The following is a 17729-nucleotide window of genomic DNA, read 5'->3' as shown; positions in this document are numbered from 1 at the left end:
AATCAGTCCATCAAATGTTGAAGAGAAGCAGAAAATCCTGAAAGCAGCAAGAGGAAAACAATCTACTACATACAAGGGAAGCCAAATAAGACTGAGTTCAGAAAACTCAACTAGCACCCTGGAGGCGAGAAGGCAGTGGTATGATACATTCAAGATCCTGAAAGAGAAAGACTTCCTGCCAAGAATTCTGTACTCAGCCAAACTGTCCTTCAAAATTGAGGGAGAGATTAAAGTTTTCACAGACAAAGAAGTCCTGAAAGAATTTGTCAACAAGAGACCGGCCCTACAAGAAACACAAAAGGAGTTCTGCCAGCTGAAAAAAAAAAAAAATAGGAGAGGGAAGTCTGGAGGAGGGCATAGAATTGAAGAGTATCACTAAGGATAATTTAAAGAATACAAAGAGAAAGCAGGTAAATAATATAGAGAGCTGTTAAATAAAATTAAAAAGATAAGATGGTGGAATCAAGAAATGCCTTTTCAATAATAACTTTGTGTTAACGGATAAAACTTACCAATTAGAGGATACAGATTGGCAAAATGGATTAAGAAACATAATCCAGCTATATGCTGCTTACCAGAGACTCATCTTAGACACAAGGATACAAACAGATTGAAATGAAAGGATGGAAAAAACTCAAGTTATAACCAAAAAGAAAGCAGGAGTAGCTATACTAATATTGGACAAAATAGACTTTAAATGTAAAGATACCATAAGAGACAAAGAAGGACACTATATACTAATTAAAGGGTCAATTCACCAAGAAGATATAACAATCATAAATATTTATGCTCCCAATCAAGGAGCTCCAAAGTACATGAGACAGACATTGGCAAAACTGAAGGGAGCAATAGATGTTTCAACAATAATAGTAGGAGATTTCAATACACCATTCTCCTCTATAGATAGAACAACCAGGCAGAAGATCAACAAGGAAACAGAAGTTAAATGACTTGATAAATGTATTAGACTTAACAGACATATATAGGTCATTGTACCCCAAAGCACAAGGATACACATTCTTCTCTAGTGCTGATGGATCGTTCTCCAGGATAGATCATATGCTGGGGCACAAAAAAGGTCTTAATAAATTTAAAAACATTGAAATTATTCAAAGCACTTTCTCTGATCACAATGAAATGAAGCTGGATGTCAATAACCACCAGCAAACAAGAACATTCACAAATAAATGGAGATTAAATAACACACTCTTCAACAACCAGTGGGTCAAAGAAGAAATAGAAATCAGCAGCTATCTGGAGATGAATGAAAATGAGAATACAACTTATCAGAATTTATGGGATGTGGCAAAGGCTGTGCTGAGAGGGAAATTTATTGCCCTAAATGCCTATATTAAAAAACCAGAAAGAATAAACATCGAGGACTAAACAGCACACCTAGAGGAACTTGAGAAAGAACAGCCAAACTAACCCCAAAACAAATTGGAGAAGAGAAATAACAAAGAATAAAGCAGAGATAAATGAAGGGGAGAACAAAAGAACAATAGAAAGAATCAATAAAACCAAAAGTTGGTTCTTTGAGAAAATCAATAAAATTGATGGGCCACTAGCAAGACTGACAAAGAAAAAAAAAGAGAGGATGCAAATAAACAAAATCAGAAATGAGAAGGGGTGCGTTACCACAGACCCTAAACAGATAAAAGAAATCATAACAGGATTCTATGAACAACTATACACCAACAAACGAGGCAACTTAGATGAAATGGACAAATTCCTGGAGACACACAAACGAGCTATACTAACTAAGGAAGAAATAGAAGATCTCAACAAACCAACCACAAGTAAAGAGATTCAATCAGTTATCAAAAATCTTCCTACAAAGAAAAGCCCAGGGCCAGATGGTTTCACAGGGGAATTTTATCAAACATTCCATAAAGAACTAACATCAATCCTGCTCAAACTTTTCCAAAAAATTGAGGAAAAAGGAACTCTACCTAACTCACTTTATGAAGCTAATATCATTTTAATACCCAAACCAGGTAAAGATGCTATAAGAAAGGAAAACTACAGGCTAATCTCCCTAATGAACATAGATGCAAAAATTCTCAATAAAATATTAGCAAATAGAATCCAACATCACATTAAAAGAATTATACACCATGACCAAGTGGGGAATGCAAGGATGGTTCAACAAGAAAATCAATTAATGTAATACAGCACATTAACAAATCGAAAGGGAAAAATTACATGAACATCTTTATTGATGCTGAAAAAGCATTCGAAAAAATTCAGCATCGTTTTCTGATAAAAACACTCCAAAAGATAGGAATCAAAGGTAACTATCTCAATATGATTAAGGGAATGTATGAAAAACTGATAGCGAACATCATACTCAATAGAGAGAGACTAAAAGCTTTCCCCTAAGATCAAGTACAAGACAAAGATGCCCACTGTCACCACTATTATTAAACATTATGCTAGAAGTTCTAGCTAGAGCATTCAGGAAGGGCAAAGAAGGCCTTGTGAGAAATTCCATATTTCTATATTTTCTTGTACTTTTGAATGTTTCTCTTTACTTTCTTGAGTATCTAATCACTGTATACTATGTAATTTAAAGAGAAGGACTAATCAGGAGTTGGTTGAGACTTTATTATGGTGTAGTTAGGACCTGATTGTAGAAGGGACAAATGTTCCAACTTAATCTTCACCTTCTCCCCATCAAAATGTCAGTTCTGTGCCCTCAAAAAAAAAAAAAAAAAACTGGAAAGGAAGAAGTAAAACTCTCATAATTTACAGATGATATGATACTATACTTGGAAGATTCTGAGAAATTTACAGTAAAGTTACTAGAGCTAATAAACTAATTCAGCAAGGTGAAAGGATATAAAATTAATGTGCAAGAATCAGTAACATTTCTATACACAAGCAATGACCTAGCTGAGGAGTCAGTTAAGGAAAAAAATCCATCCAAAATAGCAACTAAAAGAATCAAATACTTAGGAATGAACTTAACTAGGGATGTAAAGGACTTGTACACAGAAAACTACATAGCACTGCTAAAAGAAATCAAAGGAGATTTAGATAGGTAGAAAGACATTCTCTGCTCATAGGAGAGGAAGGCTAAATATAGTTAAGATGTCAATTCTCCCCAAATTGATCTACAGATTCAACACAATACCAATCAAAATTCCAACAACCTACTTTGAAGATTTGGAAAAGCTAAGTACCAGATTCATCTGGAAGGGAAAGAGACCCCTAATAGCTAAAAGCATCCTAAAAAAAACATGAAATGGGAAGATTAACACTCCCTGACTTTAAAACCTATCATAAAGCCATAGTGGTCAAAACAGCATGGTACTGGCACAAAGATAGAAGCATTGACCAATGGAATCAAATAGAAAGTGCAGAAATAGACCACCAAATCTATGGTCAACTGATTTTTGACAAGGCCCCCAAATCCTCTGAACTGGGACAAAATAGTCTGTTCAATAATTGGGCATGGAAGAACTGGATATCAATAGCCAAAAGAATGAAAGAGGACCCTTATCTTACACCTTACATAAAAATTAAGTCAAAGTGTTAATTAGGATCAAACACCTAAATATAAGAACTAGCACCATAAAGCTTCTAGAATAAAATGTAAGGAAACATCTTCAAGATCTAGTAATAGGAGGTAGCTTCCTAAACTTTACACCCAAAGCACAAGCAACAAAAGAAAAAATAGATAAATGGGAATTCCTCAAAAGCAAATGCTTCTGCACTTCAGAAGACTTTGTCAAAATGGTGGAGAGGCAGCCAATTCAATAGGAGAAAATATTTAGAAATTATATATTGGACAGAGGTTTGATTTCCTGTATATACAAAGAAATCATACAACTCAACAACAAAATAACAAACAACCTAATTATAAAATAGGCTAAATATATGAATAAGCATTTTTCTGAAGAGCAAATACAGATGGCTCAAAAGCACAGGAAGGGATGCTCATTTTCATCGGCCATAAGGGAAATGCAGATCAAGACTACAATGAGATACCACCTCACACCTATAAGAATGGCTGCTATTAAACAAACAGGAAACCATAAATATCGGAGAGGATGTGGAGAAACTGGGACACTTACGCAGTGCTGGTGGGAATGTATAATGGTACAACCACTATGGAAGACTGTTTGGTGGTTCCTTAGGAAACTAAATATCGAGTTGCCCTATGACCCAGCGATAGCACTACGTGGTATATAACCAGAAGAGCTGAAAGTGACGATACAGACATTTACACACCAATGTTCATAGCAGCATTATTCACAATTGCCAAAAGATGGAAACAAACCAAATGCCCATCAACAGACAAGTGGATCAACAAAATATGATATATACAATGGAATATTATGCAGCAGTAAGACAAAATGACATCCTGAAGCACATGACAAGATGGATGAGCCTTGAGGACATAATGTTGAGTGAAATTAGGCAGACACAAAAGGACAGATACCGTATGATTCCACTTTTATGACCAGCATAAAGGAATAAGTAGAGGCTTATAATACAGAATATAATGGACTTAGAGATACACAGAAGCTAGAGATGGGTGAACCATTACCTAATGTGGTTGAACTCCAATGTAAGGAAATAGATAGGAGTGAAGGTGGTTTTCTAGTGTGTCTATAAGTAATATTAATATATTGAAGAGGAACAAAATTGAAAGAGGTTGTTTAGATCTACATGTCCCACTGATTAACACTAGAAATATGAAATAGTTCTTGCAAAAGTTACTTCAAAGATATGATCCTTGTATAAAGAGTGTTTAAGGTCAAGGTACAGGGGGAAAACTGCTATTGCACGCTATGAGCTATGTTCAAAAGGAAACCATCAGCACTACCACAGTAACAGCAGAGGTAAATAATGGGGGGAGGGACAACAGTTAAGAGGAGGTTTAGATTTCCTATTTGGTAAGGGTGTGTTTATTGGTTTTCTTTCCCTTGGGAACAATGAAATGATCTAAAAGTGAGAATGTAGATGGACTGTGGACTTTGGGCCCTCTACATGATGCCCGATGAATGCAGGTGGCTGAAAGATGCACGGATGAAGAAGCAGATTGGTGAACAATGGGGTATACTTATGAACTAAGGTGGTGCTGCTACAAAAGGAACAATGTCGTGAGGCATGCAATGATGTGAATGAACACGTGGGACATTTGGTGAGACAAAATAAGCCAGAAACAAAAGAACAAGAATGGTATGGTCACTTTTAGAAAATGCATGTAAGAAAACAGGGGCCTAAGATTGCAAGCTTTTGGAACAGACATATTAAGTCCAGAGTGGTGATTATTATTTCTGGATTTTGAGAGCCTATTATATATATATATATATATAACCTGATATTTAGAGATAAGAATGAAGCCGAAAAGGTTGGAGTTTAAGTAGTTCAGAATACAGGGGTAAGGAGGATAGTGTCCATATTTTAGAACTACACATACTCTTTGAGACCAATGGAAGAAAGGTTTATTTGATCTGGAATTGAAATTTTCTGTAGTGAATAATCTAATTCAACCTATCTGAATAGCTCATTTGAACATCTGAAACACAGGGAGCCCAGAAAAAGAAAGTGGTCCTTTAATGCTATATAGATTATTGTAATGCCTGGATATATCCTAGAGTTTATTAAGCAGATAATCAAAAAGTATTGGCAAAGTCCCCTGAGGGATGGAGAAAAATATGGAACTATTAAACCTTACCATCAGGGAATTCCCCGATACTGTGTCAAACTTTAGGGACACCCAAATCAATAGGCCATGCCCTCGATCAGGAGGCTTACTGTTGTGAAGCTTATGTAGGTAGCAGAGAAGCTTGGACTACTTAAAGGCATGTCTAAGAGTTACTTCTGGAGAACCTCTTTTGTAGCTTAGATGTGGCCTCAGTCTCTCTAAGCCCAACTCTGCAAGTGAAATCATTGCCCTACTCACTACGTGGGATATGACATCCAGGGGTGAAAGTCTCCTTGGTGATGTGGGAGATGACTCCCAGGGATGAATCCTGACCTGGCACCATGGGATCAACAATTCTATCCTGACCAAAAGGGGGAAAAGAAGTGTAATTAATAAAGTATCAGTGGCAGAGAGAGTTCAAATAGAGTTGAGAGGCTACTCTGGAGGTGGCTCTTATGCAAGCTTCAGGTAGACCTTGTTACCTATCATAACCTGCCAACTCCCAACCAGGACCATTCCAGTCAATCCTAAAGAAAACCTAGGGCAATTTATAAGGTTCCACAAGGGTTCCAGGCACTAGAGTAACTTTCCAGAAACCTACAACTTCCAGATGGGTCACTGGTCCAGATAAGTCTTGAAACCTAGCCCAGCCTCTCCAGAACATCAGATAGTTCCATCTCCCTACCCCATGTTAGTGACAGACCCTTCCAATATCAAAAATTTAGAATGGCCATAGCCCAAACAACCCCAATGAGAGGTATGGAAATATCAAAGGTTTTGGTGGAATTATACATAGAAGATAGGATTCACAAATGAATATGAATCCTGAATCATTAAATTGATGTATCTTTTAGTCTCCAGTATTTTAGAGTAGCTAGAAGTAAAAACCTAAAATTGTGAAATTGTAACCCATTTCAAAGTCTGAAATATGTTCTACAACTAATTCTGGTGCTGTGCTTTGAAATTTATAACTTTTTCGTATATGTTATTTTTCACAAAAAAAGAAGGAAAGAAGTTGATTGTGATGATAAAAAAATATTTAAGATGTTCTAGTTTGCTAGCTGCCGGAATGCATCATACCAAAAACAGAATGGCTTTGAAAAAGGGGAATTTAATAAGTTGCTAGTTTACAGTTCTAAGGCTGAGAAAATGTCCTGATTAAAACAAGTCTATAAAATGTTCAAACTAAGGCATCCAGTGAAAGATACCTTGGTTCAAGAAGGCTGATGAAGTTCAGGGTTTTTCTCTCAATTGGAAGGGCACATGGTGAGCACAGTCAGAGTTTCTCTCTCATCTGGAAAGGCACATAGTGAACATGGTCAGGGTTCCTCTCTCATCTGGAAGGCACATGGCATCATCTGCTAGCTACTTCTCCTGGCTTTTTGTTTCATGAAGCTCCCCAGGAGGTGTTTTCCTTCTTCATCTCCAAAAGTCATTGGCTGGTGGACTCTGCTTTATGGTCCTGCAGCATCCTCTGCTCTCTCCAAATCACTCATTCTACAAAATGTTTCCTCTTTTATAGGACTTCAGAAACTAATCAAGACCCACCCAAATGGGTGGAGACATGTCGTCACCTAATCTAGCCTAACTTGATTAAATCTAGTCACTCTTGATTAAATCACATCTCCAGGGAGATGATCTGATTACAGTTTCAGTCATACAGTATTGAATAGGGATTATTCTACCTTTATGAAATGGGATTTTGATTAAAACATGGCTTTCCTAGGGTACACACATCCTTTCAAACCAGCACATAAGCCGTCTAGACTCCAATATTCTGGAGCAGCTAGAAGGAAAAATATGAGAGGATCCTATGGTAGCCCATGACAAACTCTGGGATCTGTCCTGTAACTTCTTATTGAAGAGTGCTTTGAAAACTATTGCTTTTTAATTTCTTTGCTTTGTATATATGTTATACTCTACTATAAAAAAATTTTAAAAAAACCTACATTTGGAAAAAAAAAAAGAAAACATCAACAAATCTATAACAAGTATAGAAATTGAATCAAAAAAAAAAATTCCATCAAAGCAAAATCCAGGACCACGCTTCCCTGGTGATTTCTATAAAACAAATAAAGAAGAATTAATATCATTCCTTCTCAAGATCTACCAAAGAATTCAAGAGGCAGGAATATGTCCTCATTTATTCTATGAGGCCAACACTACTCCGATAAAAAGCTTGGGAAAGACATCAAAAGAAAAGAAAATTACAGACTAAGTTCTCTTTTGAATATACATGAAAATCCTTGACAAAATACTAGCAAACTGAATTCAGGGGCAAATTAAGCAGATTATACAGTATGACCAAGTGGGATTCATCCCAGGAATGCAAGGTTGGTTCAGAATATAAACATCTATCAATGTAATATATTACATAACTAGAATAAAGGGAAAAATGATTATCTCAACAGATGCAGAAAAAGGCATTTGACAAAATCTAGACATTTTGCTGATAAAAACACTCACAAAAATAGAAATAGAAGGGAACTTTTTCACCATGATAAAGGTTATTTATGAAAAGCCCACAGCTAATATCATTCTCAAAGGTGAAAGACTTAAAATTTTCCCCCTAAGATCAGGAATGAGACAGAATGCCTGCTTTCACCACTGCTATTCAATATTGTACTAAAAGTTCTTAAGAAAAAGAAATAAAAGGCAACCAAATTGGAAAGGAAGAAGGAAAACTAGCTCAATTTGCAGACAAAATGCTCTTATACATAGAAAACCCAAAGGAATCCCCAAGAAAACTATTAGAGCTAATAAATGAATTTGGCAAAGTGGCAAGGTAGAAGATCAATACCCAAAAAACAACTGTGTTCCTAGACATTAGCAATGATAATCCAGAGAGGACATTAGAAAACAATTCCATTTACTACAGTATCTAAAAGAATAAAATATCTAGGAATAAATTTTACTAAGTATACAAAAGACTTGTATACTGAAATCTACAAAACAGTGCTAAAAGAAATTAAGGAAGACTTAAATGGCAAGATATCCCATGCCAATATTACTCAAAGCAATATACAAATTCAATGCAGTCCCTATTAAAATTCCAGCAGCGTTTTTTTTTAAACAGAAATAGAAAAATCAGTCCTCAAATATAGATGGAATTGCAAGGGGCCCCAAACTGCCAAAGCAAACTTGAAAAAGAAGAACAGGGTTGGAAGACTCACATTTCCCAATTTTAAATTGTATTACGAAGTGACAGTAATCAAAAGTGTGGTACTGTCACAAAGATAGACAGATCTGGAGCATAACTGAAAGTTCAGAAATAGACACTCACATCAATGGCCAACTGATTTTTGACAGGGGTGCTAAGAACACGAAGTGGGGAAAGAATAATTTCTTCAATAAATGGTGTTGGAGAAACTGAATAACCATATGCAGAGAATAAAGTTAGATTCCTACACCTCACAGATCAAGAACCTAAATATACGAGTTAAAACTATAAAATTCTTAGAAGATAACATACGGGCAAATCTTCATGACGTGGGATACAGCAATAGATTCTTAGATATGACACCCAAAGCACTAGCAACAAAAGAAATGATAGATAAATTTGATTTCATCAAAGTTAAAAACTTCTGGGCACTGAAGGAAGTTGTGCTGGTTTGAAAGGATCTATGTCCCCTAGAAAAGCCATGTTTTAATCTAAATCCCATTTCATAAAGGCAGAATAATCCCTATTCAATACTGTATGTTTGTAACTGTGATCAGATCATCTCCCTGGAGGTGTGATTTAATCAAGAGTGGTTGTTAAACTGGATTAGATGATGACATGTCTCCACCCATTTGGGGGGGTCTTGAGAAGTTTCTGGAGTCTTATAAAAGAAGAAGCATTTTGGAGAATGGGCGATTCAGAGAGAGCCAGAGAAAAACTACATAGCCACGAGAAGCAGAGAGTTCACTAGCCAGCGACCTTTGGAGATGACAAAGGAAAACACCTCTCAGGGAGCTTCAAACCGGAAGCCAGGAGAAGCTAGCAGATAACGCTGTGTTCACCATGTGCCTTTGCAGATGAGAGAGAAACTCTCAGTGTTTGCCATGTGCCCTTCCACTTGAGAGAGAAACCCTGAACTTCATCAGCCTTATTGAACCAAGGTATCTTCCCCTGGATACCTTTGATTGGAGATTTCTATAGACTTGTTTTAATTGGACATTTTCTCGGCCTTAGAACTATAAACTAGCAACCTATTAAATTTCCCTTTTTAAAAGCTATCTTGATTCTGGTATATTGCATTCCGGCAGCTAGCAAACTAGAACAGAAATCGTCAAGCAAACAAAAAGAAACTCTACAGACTGGGAGAAAATAGTTACAAACCATATATCTGATAGGGGTTTGTCATGGTCAGGTTCATGTGTCAACTTGGCCAAGTGGTGGTACCTGTTTGTCTGGTTGGGCAAGTGCTGGCCTATCTGTTGCGATGAGAAGGTTTCATAGAATTAAATCATTATCAGCTCAGCTGCATCCACAGCTGATTCCACTTGTAATCAGCCAATGGGTGTGTCTTCTGCAATGAGTGATGCTTAATCTAATCACTGGAAGCCTTTTAAGGAGGATTCAGAAGAGACAGGCTCTCTTCCTGCTTCAGCTGGTGAGCCTCTCCTGTGGAGTTCATCCAGACCCTCCATAGAAATCGTTGGCTTCACAGCCTGCCCTGCGGATTTCGGACTCTGTGTTCCCGCAGTCACATGAGACACTTTTATAAATTTTATATTTGTGAGTGTTCCCTGTTGATTCTGTTTCTCTAGAGAACCCTAACTAATACAGGGTTTAATATCCAGAATATGTAAAGAACACCTACAACTCAATGACAAAAAGCCAAACAACCCAATTTAAAAATGGGCAAAGGGCTTTGTTTTAGTTTCCCAGCTGCTAGAACAAATACCATGTAATTATTTGGCTTAAACAATAGGAATTTATTGGCTCATGATTTTGAAGCTAAGAGAAGTCCAAAATCAAGGTATTAGCAAAGTGATGCTTTTTCCCTGAAAACTGTGGTGTTTTGGGGCTGCTGCCAGTAATCCTTGGTTCTTGGCTTTTCTGTCACATGCCAATGTACATGGCAAAATCTTCTCCTTTCTCCTCCAGATTCCATTGACTTTCGGATTTTTCCTGTGGCTTTCTCTCTCTATGCCTGAATTTCATTCTTTTTATAAAGGACTCTAGTAATCCAGATTAACACCCAACGTGATTCAGTTGGGCCCTACCTTAACTGAAGTAACATCTTTAAGAGATCCTACTTATAATGAATCCACACTCACCAGAATGGTTTAAGATTAAAGCAAGTTTTTCTGGGGTGCATAATTCAAGCCCCAAAAGACTTGAATAGACATTTCTCTAAAGAAGATAAAAAAAATGGCCAATAAACACATGGAAAGATGCTCAACATCATTATTCATTAGGGAAATGCAAATTAAAATGAGAAACCACTTCCACCCATAAGGATGGCTATTATTAAAATAATGGAATATAACAAGTTTTGGAGAGGATGTGGAGAAACTGGGACTCTAGTAGATTGTGGGTGGGGATGTAAAATGATACAGCTACTATGGAAAGCTATACGGCAGTTCCTCAAAAAGTTAAATATAGAATTCCCATTTGACCCAGCAATTCCACTTCTGGGTGTATACACCAGGTAAAAACACAGGGTTGCACACAGATACCTGTACACCAATGTTTATAGCACCATTATTCACAATAGCCCAACAGTGGAAACAACTCAACTAAATAAAATATGGTACATCCACACAATGGAATATTATTCAACCATAAGAAAAAATGAAATTATGGAGCATGCTGCAACATGAGAGAACCTTGAAAACATGTTTAGTGAAAGAAGCAAGATACATATGGACAAAAATTGTATAATATCACTTATAAAAGAGAACTAGAAACAGCAAATTCAGAAGGGGGACGGTCAGAGAAATTGCAGAGGCAGAGGTATTGCACTTAGGATGGGGAGAGAAGACCCCTCAACTCACTTGGCAGAACAAGGCTAGGGCAGGCCAGGATAGAAGGGGAGGTCGGCAAGGGCACCCTTGGTGACCCCGACATTAGCATCAGGCCCTGCCAGGGACCCTGAAGCCCTCCACTACCAGGGATGCAGATGCCAGGATGGTCATTTGCACACATTGCAGATGCCACTCAGGAGCTGTGGCACATTCCTGCCAGACGTCCTGTTCACTCCATCCAGGATAAGGCTCTACCTTAAGGCCCGAGCACCAGGGCTAAACAGTTCTGCAGCCCTCACCAGAATGGCGCGACATGGGGACTGCTCTACGTGGAACTAAGTGGCCCAGAGGGTGAGCCTCAGGGGTGCAGGGAATGAAAAGCCCCCTCTGCCCTGGGGACAAACCCCCCTAGATCACTGCCCCATTTCCTGCTAAGCATGAACAGAACTGCTGTGCCTTTTTCAAGTCTGTGGTCCAGTAAGCCAGGACCAGCCAAGATGAGCTGGCCCAAACCCTTATGATTTTGTGGGTAAACTGAGGCCCACAGAAGAAGCAGGGGCTCATCTAGGATTTTGAGGAAGAGGAAGGCAGGGTGTCCTGCTCACCAGCCCTATGAATAAGAGATAAAATAGGAAGGACAGACGTTGGTCTACAGCCTCGGAAGCCAGGCCTGGCTCTCTCTCCATGGCACAGGGAGGCCCAACCAGTCTCCACCCTCCCCTGTGCCCATGCTCGTTGCTGCCACTCACCATGGCCGTCTGCTGCTGCGTTGCCTGGGCCGCAAATCGGGCCACGTGGTTGACAATGGGGGAGAAGTTGGTGGGGCCGTAGAAGCGGATGTGGGGCAGGCAAGCTGAGTATGCCTGGGCGATGCCATCCACACCTGTGTCAGGGAGAAGAGTCAGGCTCGGCCCCGTCCCCCACGACCCATGGCCCCAATGAGGTCCCACCAGCCCTGCCTGCTCCGGTCCCAACTTCTGACAAAGCATCTATTTTGTGCCCACCCAAAATGCCCCTGCCGTGATAGTGTGAGACCCAAAACTCCCAGAGGGCAGGGCTGGGGTGGTACAAAGAGCCCTGAATTTGGAGTCAAATAGACCTGAGTTGAAATCCTGCCTTTGCCACTTACAGGACCAGGGGCCATGCTGTTCAGTTTTTCTGAGCCGGAGGTTCCTTGTCCGTCAATGGGGCTGGTGATCCCTAATCTCGGGCACTTGGTGGGAGGGAATCTTGTAGGCCCTTCCCAGAGCAGGGGCTTGGCAAAGTCTGCAGTGGCATGTGGGACCACGGGGAGCCACCTGGGGACCCATGCTGGGCATGCTGTGGCTTCTGCTCAGGGCGGGTGGTGCTGGCCCAGCCCCTGCACACAGTAAACAGCCACCGTTAGGAGCCTGAGTATCTCCCCACTGCCTGGGGGTCCTGCCCAGCAGACTTCTGGCCAGGGATGAGGTTGGCCAATCTGAACTGGGACAAAATGTCCCTGGAAACCTGCCCCAACCCAGACACGCCCCAGAATGTGTGCAAAGGGCCACATTCCATCCAGCAAATGCTCATGGTTTCTGAATCACGGCATTATCCCCGAGTTGGTGACTCAAAGAATTTCCCTTCTATATACAAACCAAGCCCAGTTTTAGGGAGCTCCAAGCAGGGGGATATTCCACTCAAGCCAAATCTCAAGACAAAGGCAGAAAAAAGGTCCAGAGCAGGGCAGGCGCCTGTCCAAGCTCTCGCGATGGTGGGGACCACTCTCTTCTATACCTGCCTGGGTGCCCCTCCCCTCCTCCAAGCATTTCTTCACTGTCCCTGAAATCCTTTGAAGGGGAGTACAGACAAAACACTCTTTCTGAGTGTGCCCCCCCAGCACTGAGACCCTCACTCCCTGCCAAGCAGACTGAGAGTGAATGCTCTTTATGGAAGGCACAGAGAGCTGGGTAGGGTAGAGTTGGGCAGGGTGGGAGGGAGGGAGGGAGAAGGAGATGTGCCAGGGTGCCACCCTCACTCCTCCTGGTCTGCACAGGCCTTCCTGACCATCCACTGAGTTGAGCTAAGCAGGTATTAGGCCTCTCTGGGTGAGGCAGCTCCTGAGAGGGAAAGTGACATCTCCAAGGTCACACTGCCAAAACGGGCAGCAGCTAGTCTTGATGTCAGGACTGTCAGACACCAAACACCAGATCTTCCCCATGTGTCATTCTGAGAAAGTGGGAGGGGGAGAGGGTCAGATAAAGGGACAGACACCTGAAACCCTTCCACCCCTCCCCAGATGTAGGTGGGCTTGACACTCACCTGAGCAGAAGGGGTTAGTAGGGTTGAAGTTGATGGCAAACTCATGGGAGACCTGAAATGCAGAGAAAATGCTGAGCTACCAGCCCCCTGCCCAGCCATGTCTCCCTCTGAGGGCACCTGGCTCTTCCCCACTCCCCAAGAGGGGGCTATCAATAAATCCGACATCCGCTTTCACCCCCACTGCTAGGTCTGACCCTAATCTTTTCTGGGGGGAATCAGGGCTGCCCATGCCTCCCACCCAACTAAGTGAGTCCTCTAACCCCTGAGGACACAGAGATGGTAGGGGGTGGGGTCAAGGTGCACCTGAAGACCCTTGGTCACCAGCTCACCCTGTGTAGGGGGCCACCATGAGGGTTCCACTTCTTTGGGCCTCAAAGGCTGTTCTCCATTTTAAGAGTAAGTAAAGGCATTTGGAAGGGAGTTCACCTTATGGGGATTAGCTGGCACCCGCTCAGAGCTGGACTAGGGCATGAGCAAGAGTAACTGGTGTGGGGGTGGGTGGGTACAGGTGGGGCTGTCACAGCCCTCTCACACCCCCTAGGGATGACCCTGTTCTTCTGCCTCCAGATCCAGTTCCCAGCCCCAGTGGATCACCAAAGGCTGATCTCACTCTCCCAGTTGTCCCCCCCGTTTGTGGCTCTGGGAACGCAGAGGGTCCAACAAGGAGACCCCTCACAGGGCTATGGGCCAGACTGTGGTGGCTACAGAACCCTGGGCCTCAGGGGTGGCCAGAGGGCCCAGGTCAGGACGCTCAGGTTCTCTTCTTCCTGCCCCCCCACCCCACCATGCAGAGCTTAGAAGGTGTCCCCTCACTTCTCCCATCCCAATGGGGGACAGCCCATTATTATCCCATTTTATGGATGAGAAAACTGAGACAAAGACTGGACTAGAACTGAGGTCAGGCTGCTCTAGAGCTCTACGTTCTACAAATTTACTAACTTCGGTGTTCTCCACGTTTTTTTTTTTTTTGAATGGGCAGGCACCGGGAAATGAACGTGGGTCTCTGGCTCCCCCAAGATTTTAAAATTAGAGGTGAAGAGAAGCCCAGAGGCAAGGGGCCCTCAGAACTCACCCTCAGGGGGAGAACATTAGCCTGGACACAGACAATCCCAGACAAACCCTTCAACCCAAGACGCTACACTGGAGCTTCTGGAAGACCCTACCAAGTCCAATAGCCCCATTTTACAAATAGAGAGGGGGAGGCCCAGAAAAGGGAAGCCATGTGGCACAACAATGCAGCAGAACAGGTCTGAGACCCAGGCTCCTGGAGCCTTGCCAGGGCTGCACCCCCGGCCAGGGGACAGTGACGCTGCAGCAGATGTCTCTTTCCAGCACCGCCCTGCCCTGGGGCTTGTCACCAGACGGAGATTTGGGGCAATGGGGCCTTCTGCTTTGCTGGGTCAGCCCCTGGGTACCCGGCACAGAGCTGGTCCTCAGATGTCCCCCTTGGGCCCTGCCCCTGCTCAGGGACCCTCTTCACCCTGTCCCCAGGCTGGGCTCCAGGTGTGGGGGCCAGAGGTCCTCGTTGCCATGGAGACTTCATCAGCCTCTGGAGAGATTAAGGGGGGCTTGTATGGAGGGGGCTGAGAGAGGAAAATGGTTGCCAGGGAAACAGGCCTCCCTTGGGCTGATGAATTCCCGCAAAATCAGATTTTAGGATATTTTAGAAACTAAGGGGAAAAGGCCCCTCCTGATAGGGACGATTAATATTCTGTTTTTTTTTTCAACCACCTGAATGTTTCACCCCCACACTTTCCCCTTCTTCATTTAGGGGAGGGCCTGGCCTGCTGGTGAAGTGGGTGGGGCTGTGGGAAGTCTCCCACCCACCCCAGCACCTCTGAGGTCACCTAGGCCAGCGGCTCCATTTCACAGGTGGAAAAGCTGAGGCTCAGAGAGGACTGGGGAGTGCCGGGACACATAAGTGAGCCACAACAGAACCAGGACCAGACCTGAGGACAAATAGCCCAGCCTACCCCCTCCCGGCACCCACATGATTGCCTGCCCTGATTTGCCTGAAAAAGGCCAGTTAATGCCAGCAAACTGCCTAGCAGCCTCACCAAGCCGATTAGGGACCCCTGGGGACAGGCCCAGCCATAGCCTTTTGTCCTGAAACCTTCCTGCTACCCTCTCTACAATCAATGGCATGTTCACCCCACCTGGCTAGGCCCAGCCCCATGGGGGGTGAATCACTAAGCCTCTGCTCTCTGCTCGTGACAGGAACAGGGCAGGGGTGGGGGACATGGAGGGAGATGACAGGACCTCAGAGCAACTGTCCTCTCTGAGCCTCAGTCTTCTCATCTGTAAAGTGTGTTTGGTGGGAGGGTCATAAGTCATGTTCTCCCCACCCCACCTTCACCCAGGCCATTCCTTCCACCCCAATCACCCTCTCCCTCTGACTCCAGCTTATCTTTCCTATCCCAGCCTTCATGCTGGTCTCTTCAGGGAACCCCTCAGGCACTCTCTGGGGCAGGGGCCCTCTCTGGGCCCACCCACTCAGCTCCAGAGAGGGCAAGTGGTCGCATGCTTCTTCCAGTTCCCTCCCCTCAGAGAACCAACACCTCCATCTGCTCAGGCAGCTGTGCTGGGCCCCAAATCCACCGTGTCAGCAAACAAGGGCTGCACAGCTACCGTGTGACAGGTGCTGGGGCAGAGCGAGAAGTGAATCTGTGCCACACCTGTGCCATCCCTGGGACACTGAGGAGGGGACCCACAGAGCAGTACACCAACAGGCAAACAACTGATCACAACGTTCTGTGAGGACAGTGCCCGGGACAGGGACTGTGGTCAGGGAAAGAGGCCCAGAGAGGCGCTCTCTAAGTGCCCTCTAAGATGAGGGAAGTCAGGGGTAGGGAGCAACAGCCCAGGGAAGGGCCATGAGGTGGAAGAATGGAGACTCACTGGCGGCAGCAGGGGTTGCTCGAGTGAGAGACTGGGGAGCGAGGGCAGCAGGCCTGTGGCTCTGGGGGCAGAGGGAGGCTAGGACAGAGTGCCTGCCCTCCCCAAGCCTGGCTTCCGCATCCATCCTAGCCCTGCTGGACACTCTGGTCAAGCCCCAGCCTCCCCAGAGTTGCCCTGTGACATTTCCAACAAAGCTCCTGAGCAAGAAAATATCTCATTCAGCTGAGTTCTTTGAAAGCTGGCTGGTATCCTAGCAACTGGCTCACGCTGGCCCACCCTGCCCTACAAGCGGCATCCCTGCGACTGCCCAGAGGCCCAGCTTTGGTTCCGAAGGAACCTACCCTGCATTGTCTGATGGCCAGACTGTCTGATGGCCCAGCCCCAGAGCTGCTCACTGAAATTCCACGGGAAAAACGCTCTCCCCCTAGAGAGAAGGGAGGGGAAAGTTCACTCTGGAAACAGCATGTGGCACAGTGAGGCAGACCACCCCACAGGCACTCATGGGGAGGCAGCAGCTTCTGAAATAAACCTTACAGTCCATCTGCCTGGTTTGGAATCCAGGCCTCCTGCAGAAACCGCCTTGGTGTTTTCATCTGTAAAATGGGATGACATCCCTTGCCAGGTGGAGCTGCCATTTCTCACTCATTGCGTTTTGCTGCCCTTGTTGGAGAAAACCTGGAGCTGTCTTCCAACTGTGCCGTTGGGGAGCCCAGGGCTGCCCCGTCCACATGCTCACTCCCTAGGCATCCTCTCCCCTTGTCCCAGGTCCCAACCCACCCTCCTCCTGCTCCAGGCGTTTGCCCAATCATGCCTCAGGGACCCCCACTCACCCATAAGTTTCCTCTTTTCACCTTGACCTCTCTCTTGGCTCCTTCCCACCACCTTTGACCTGAGCTGCCTCTTCCCCTGCCCCACAGGGAAGGGTCTTCCAAGG

At 43.7% G+C, this 17729-nt stretch overlaps 1 protein-coding gene across 3 annotated transcripts in view; it reads right to left on the bottom strand.

The window, feature by feature from the left end:
* The window catches only part of CPNE2 (copine 2), a 50225-nt gene that overhangs the window by 17699 nt on the left and 14797 nt on the right, over positions 1-17729 (bottom strand). For all 3 annotated transcript variants that reach the window (XM_077132512.1, XM_077132511.1, XM_077132514.1), the window contains 2 exons: positions 13898-13949; positions 12364-12497 (listed from right to left, as the gene is read on the bottom strand). In XM_077132512.1, the coding sequence (XP_076988627.1) occupies positions 12364-12497; positions 13898-13949 (186 nt within the window). The remainder of the gene's footprint in view (positions 1-12363; positions 12498-13897; positions 13950-17729) is intronic.

Source organism: Tamandua tetradactyla, chromosome 16 (genome assembly GCF_023851605.1).
Source record: "Tamandua tetradactyla isolate mTamTet1 chromosome 16, mTamTet1.pri, whole genome shotgun sequence".
Classification (NCBI taxonomy): Eukaryota; Metazoa; Chordata; class Mammalia; order Pilosa; family Myrmecophagidae; genus Tamandua; species Tamandua tetradactyla.
This window is presented reverse-complemented; position numbering and strand designations above follow the sequence as displayed.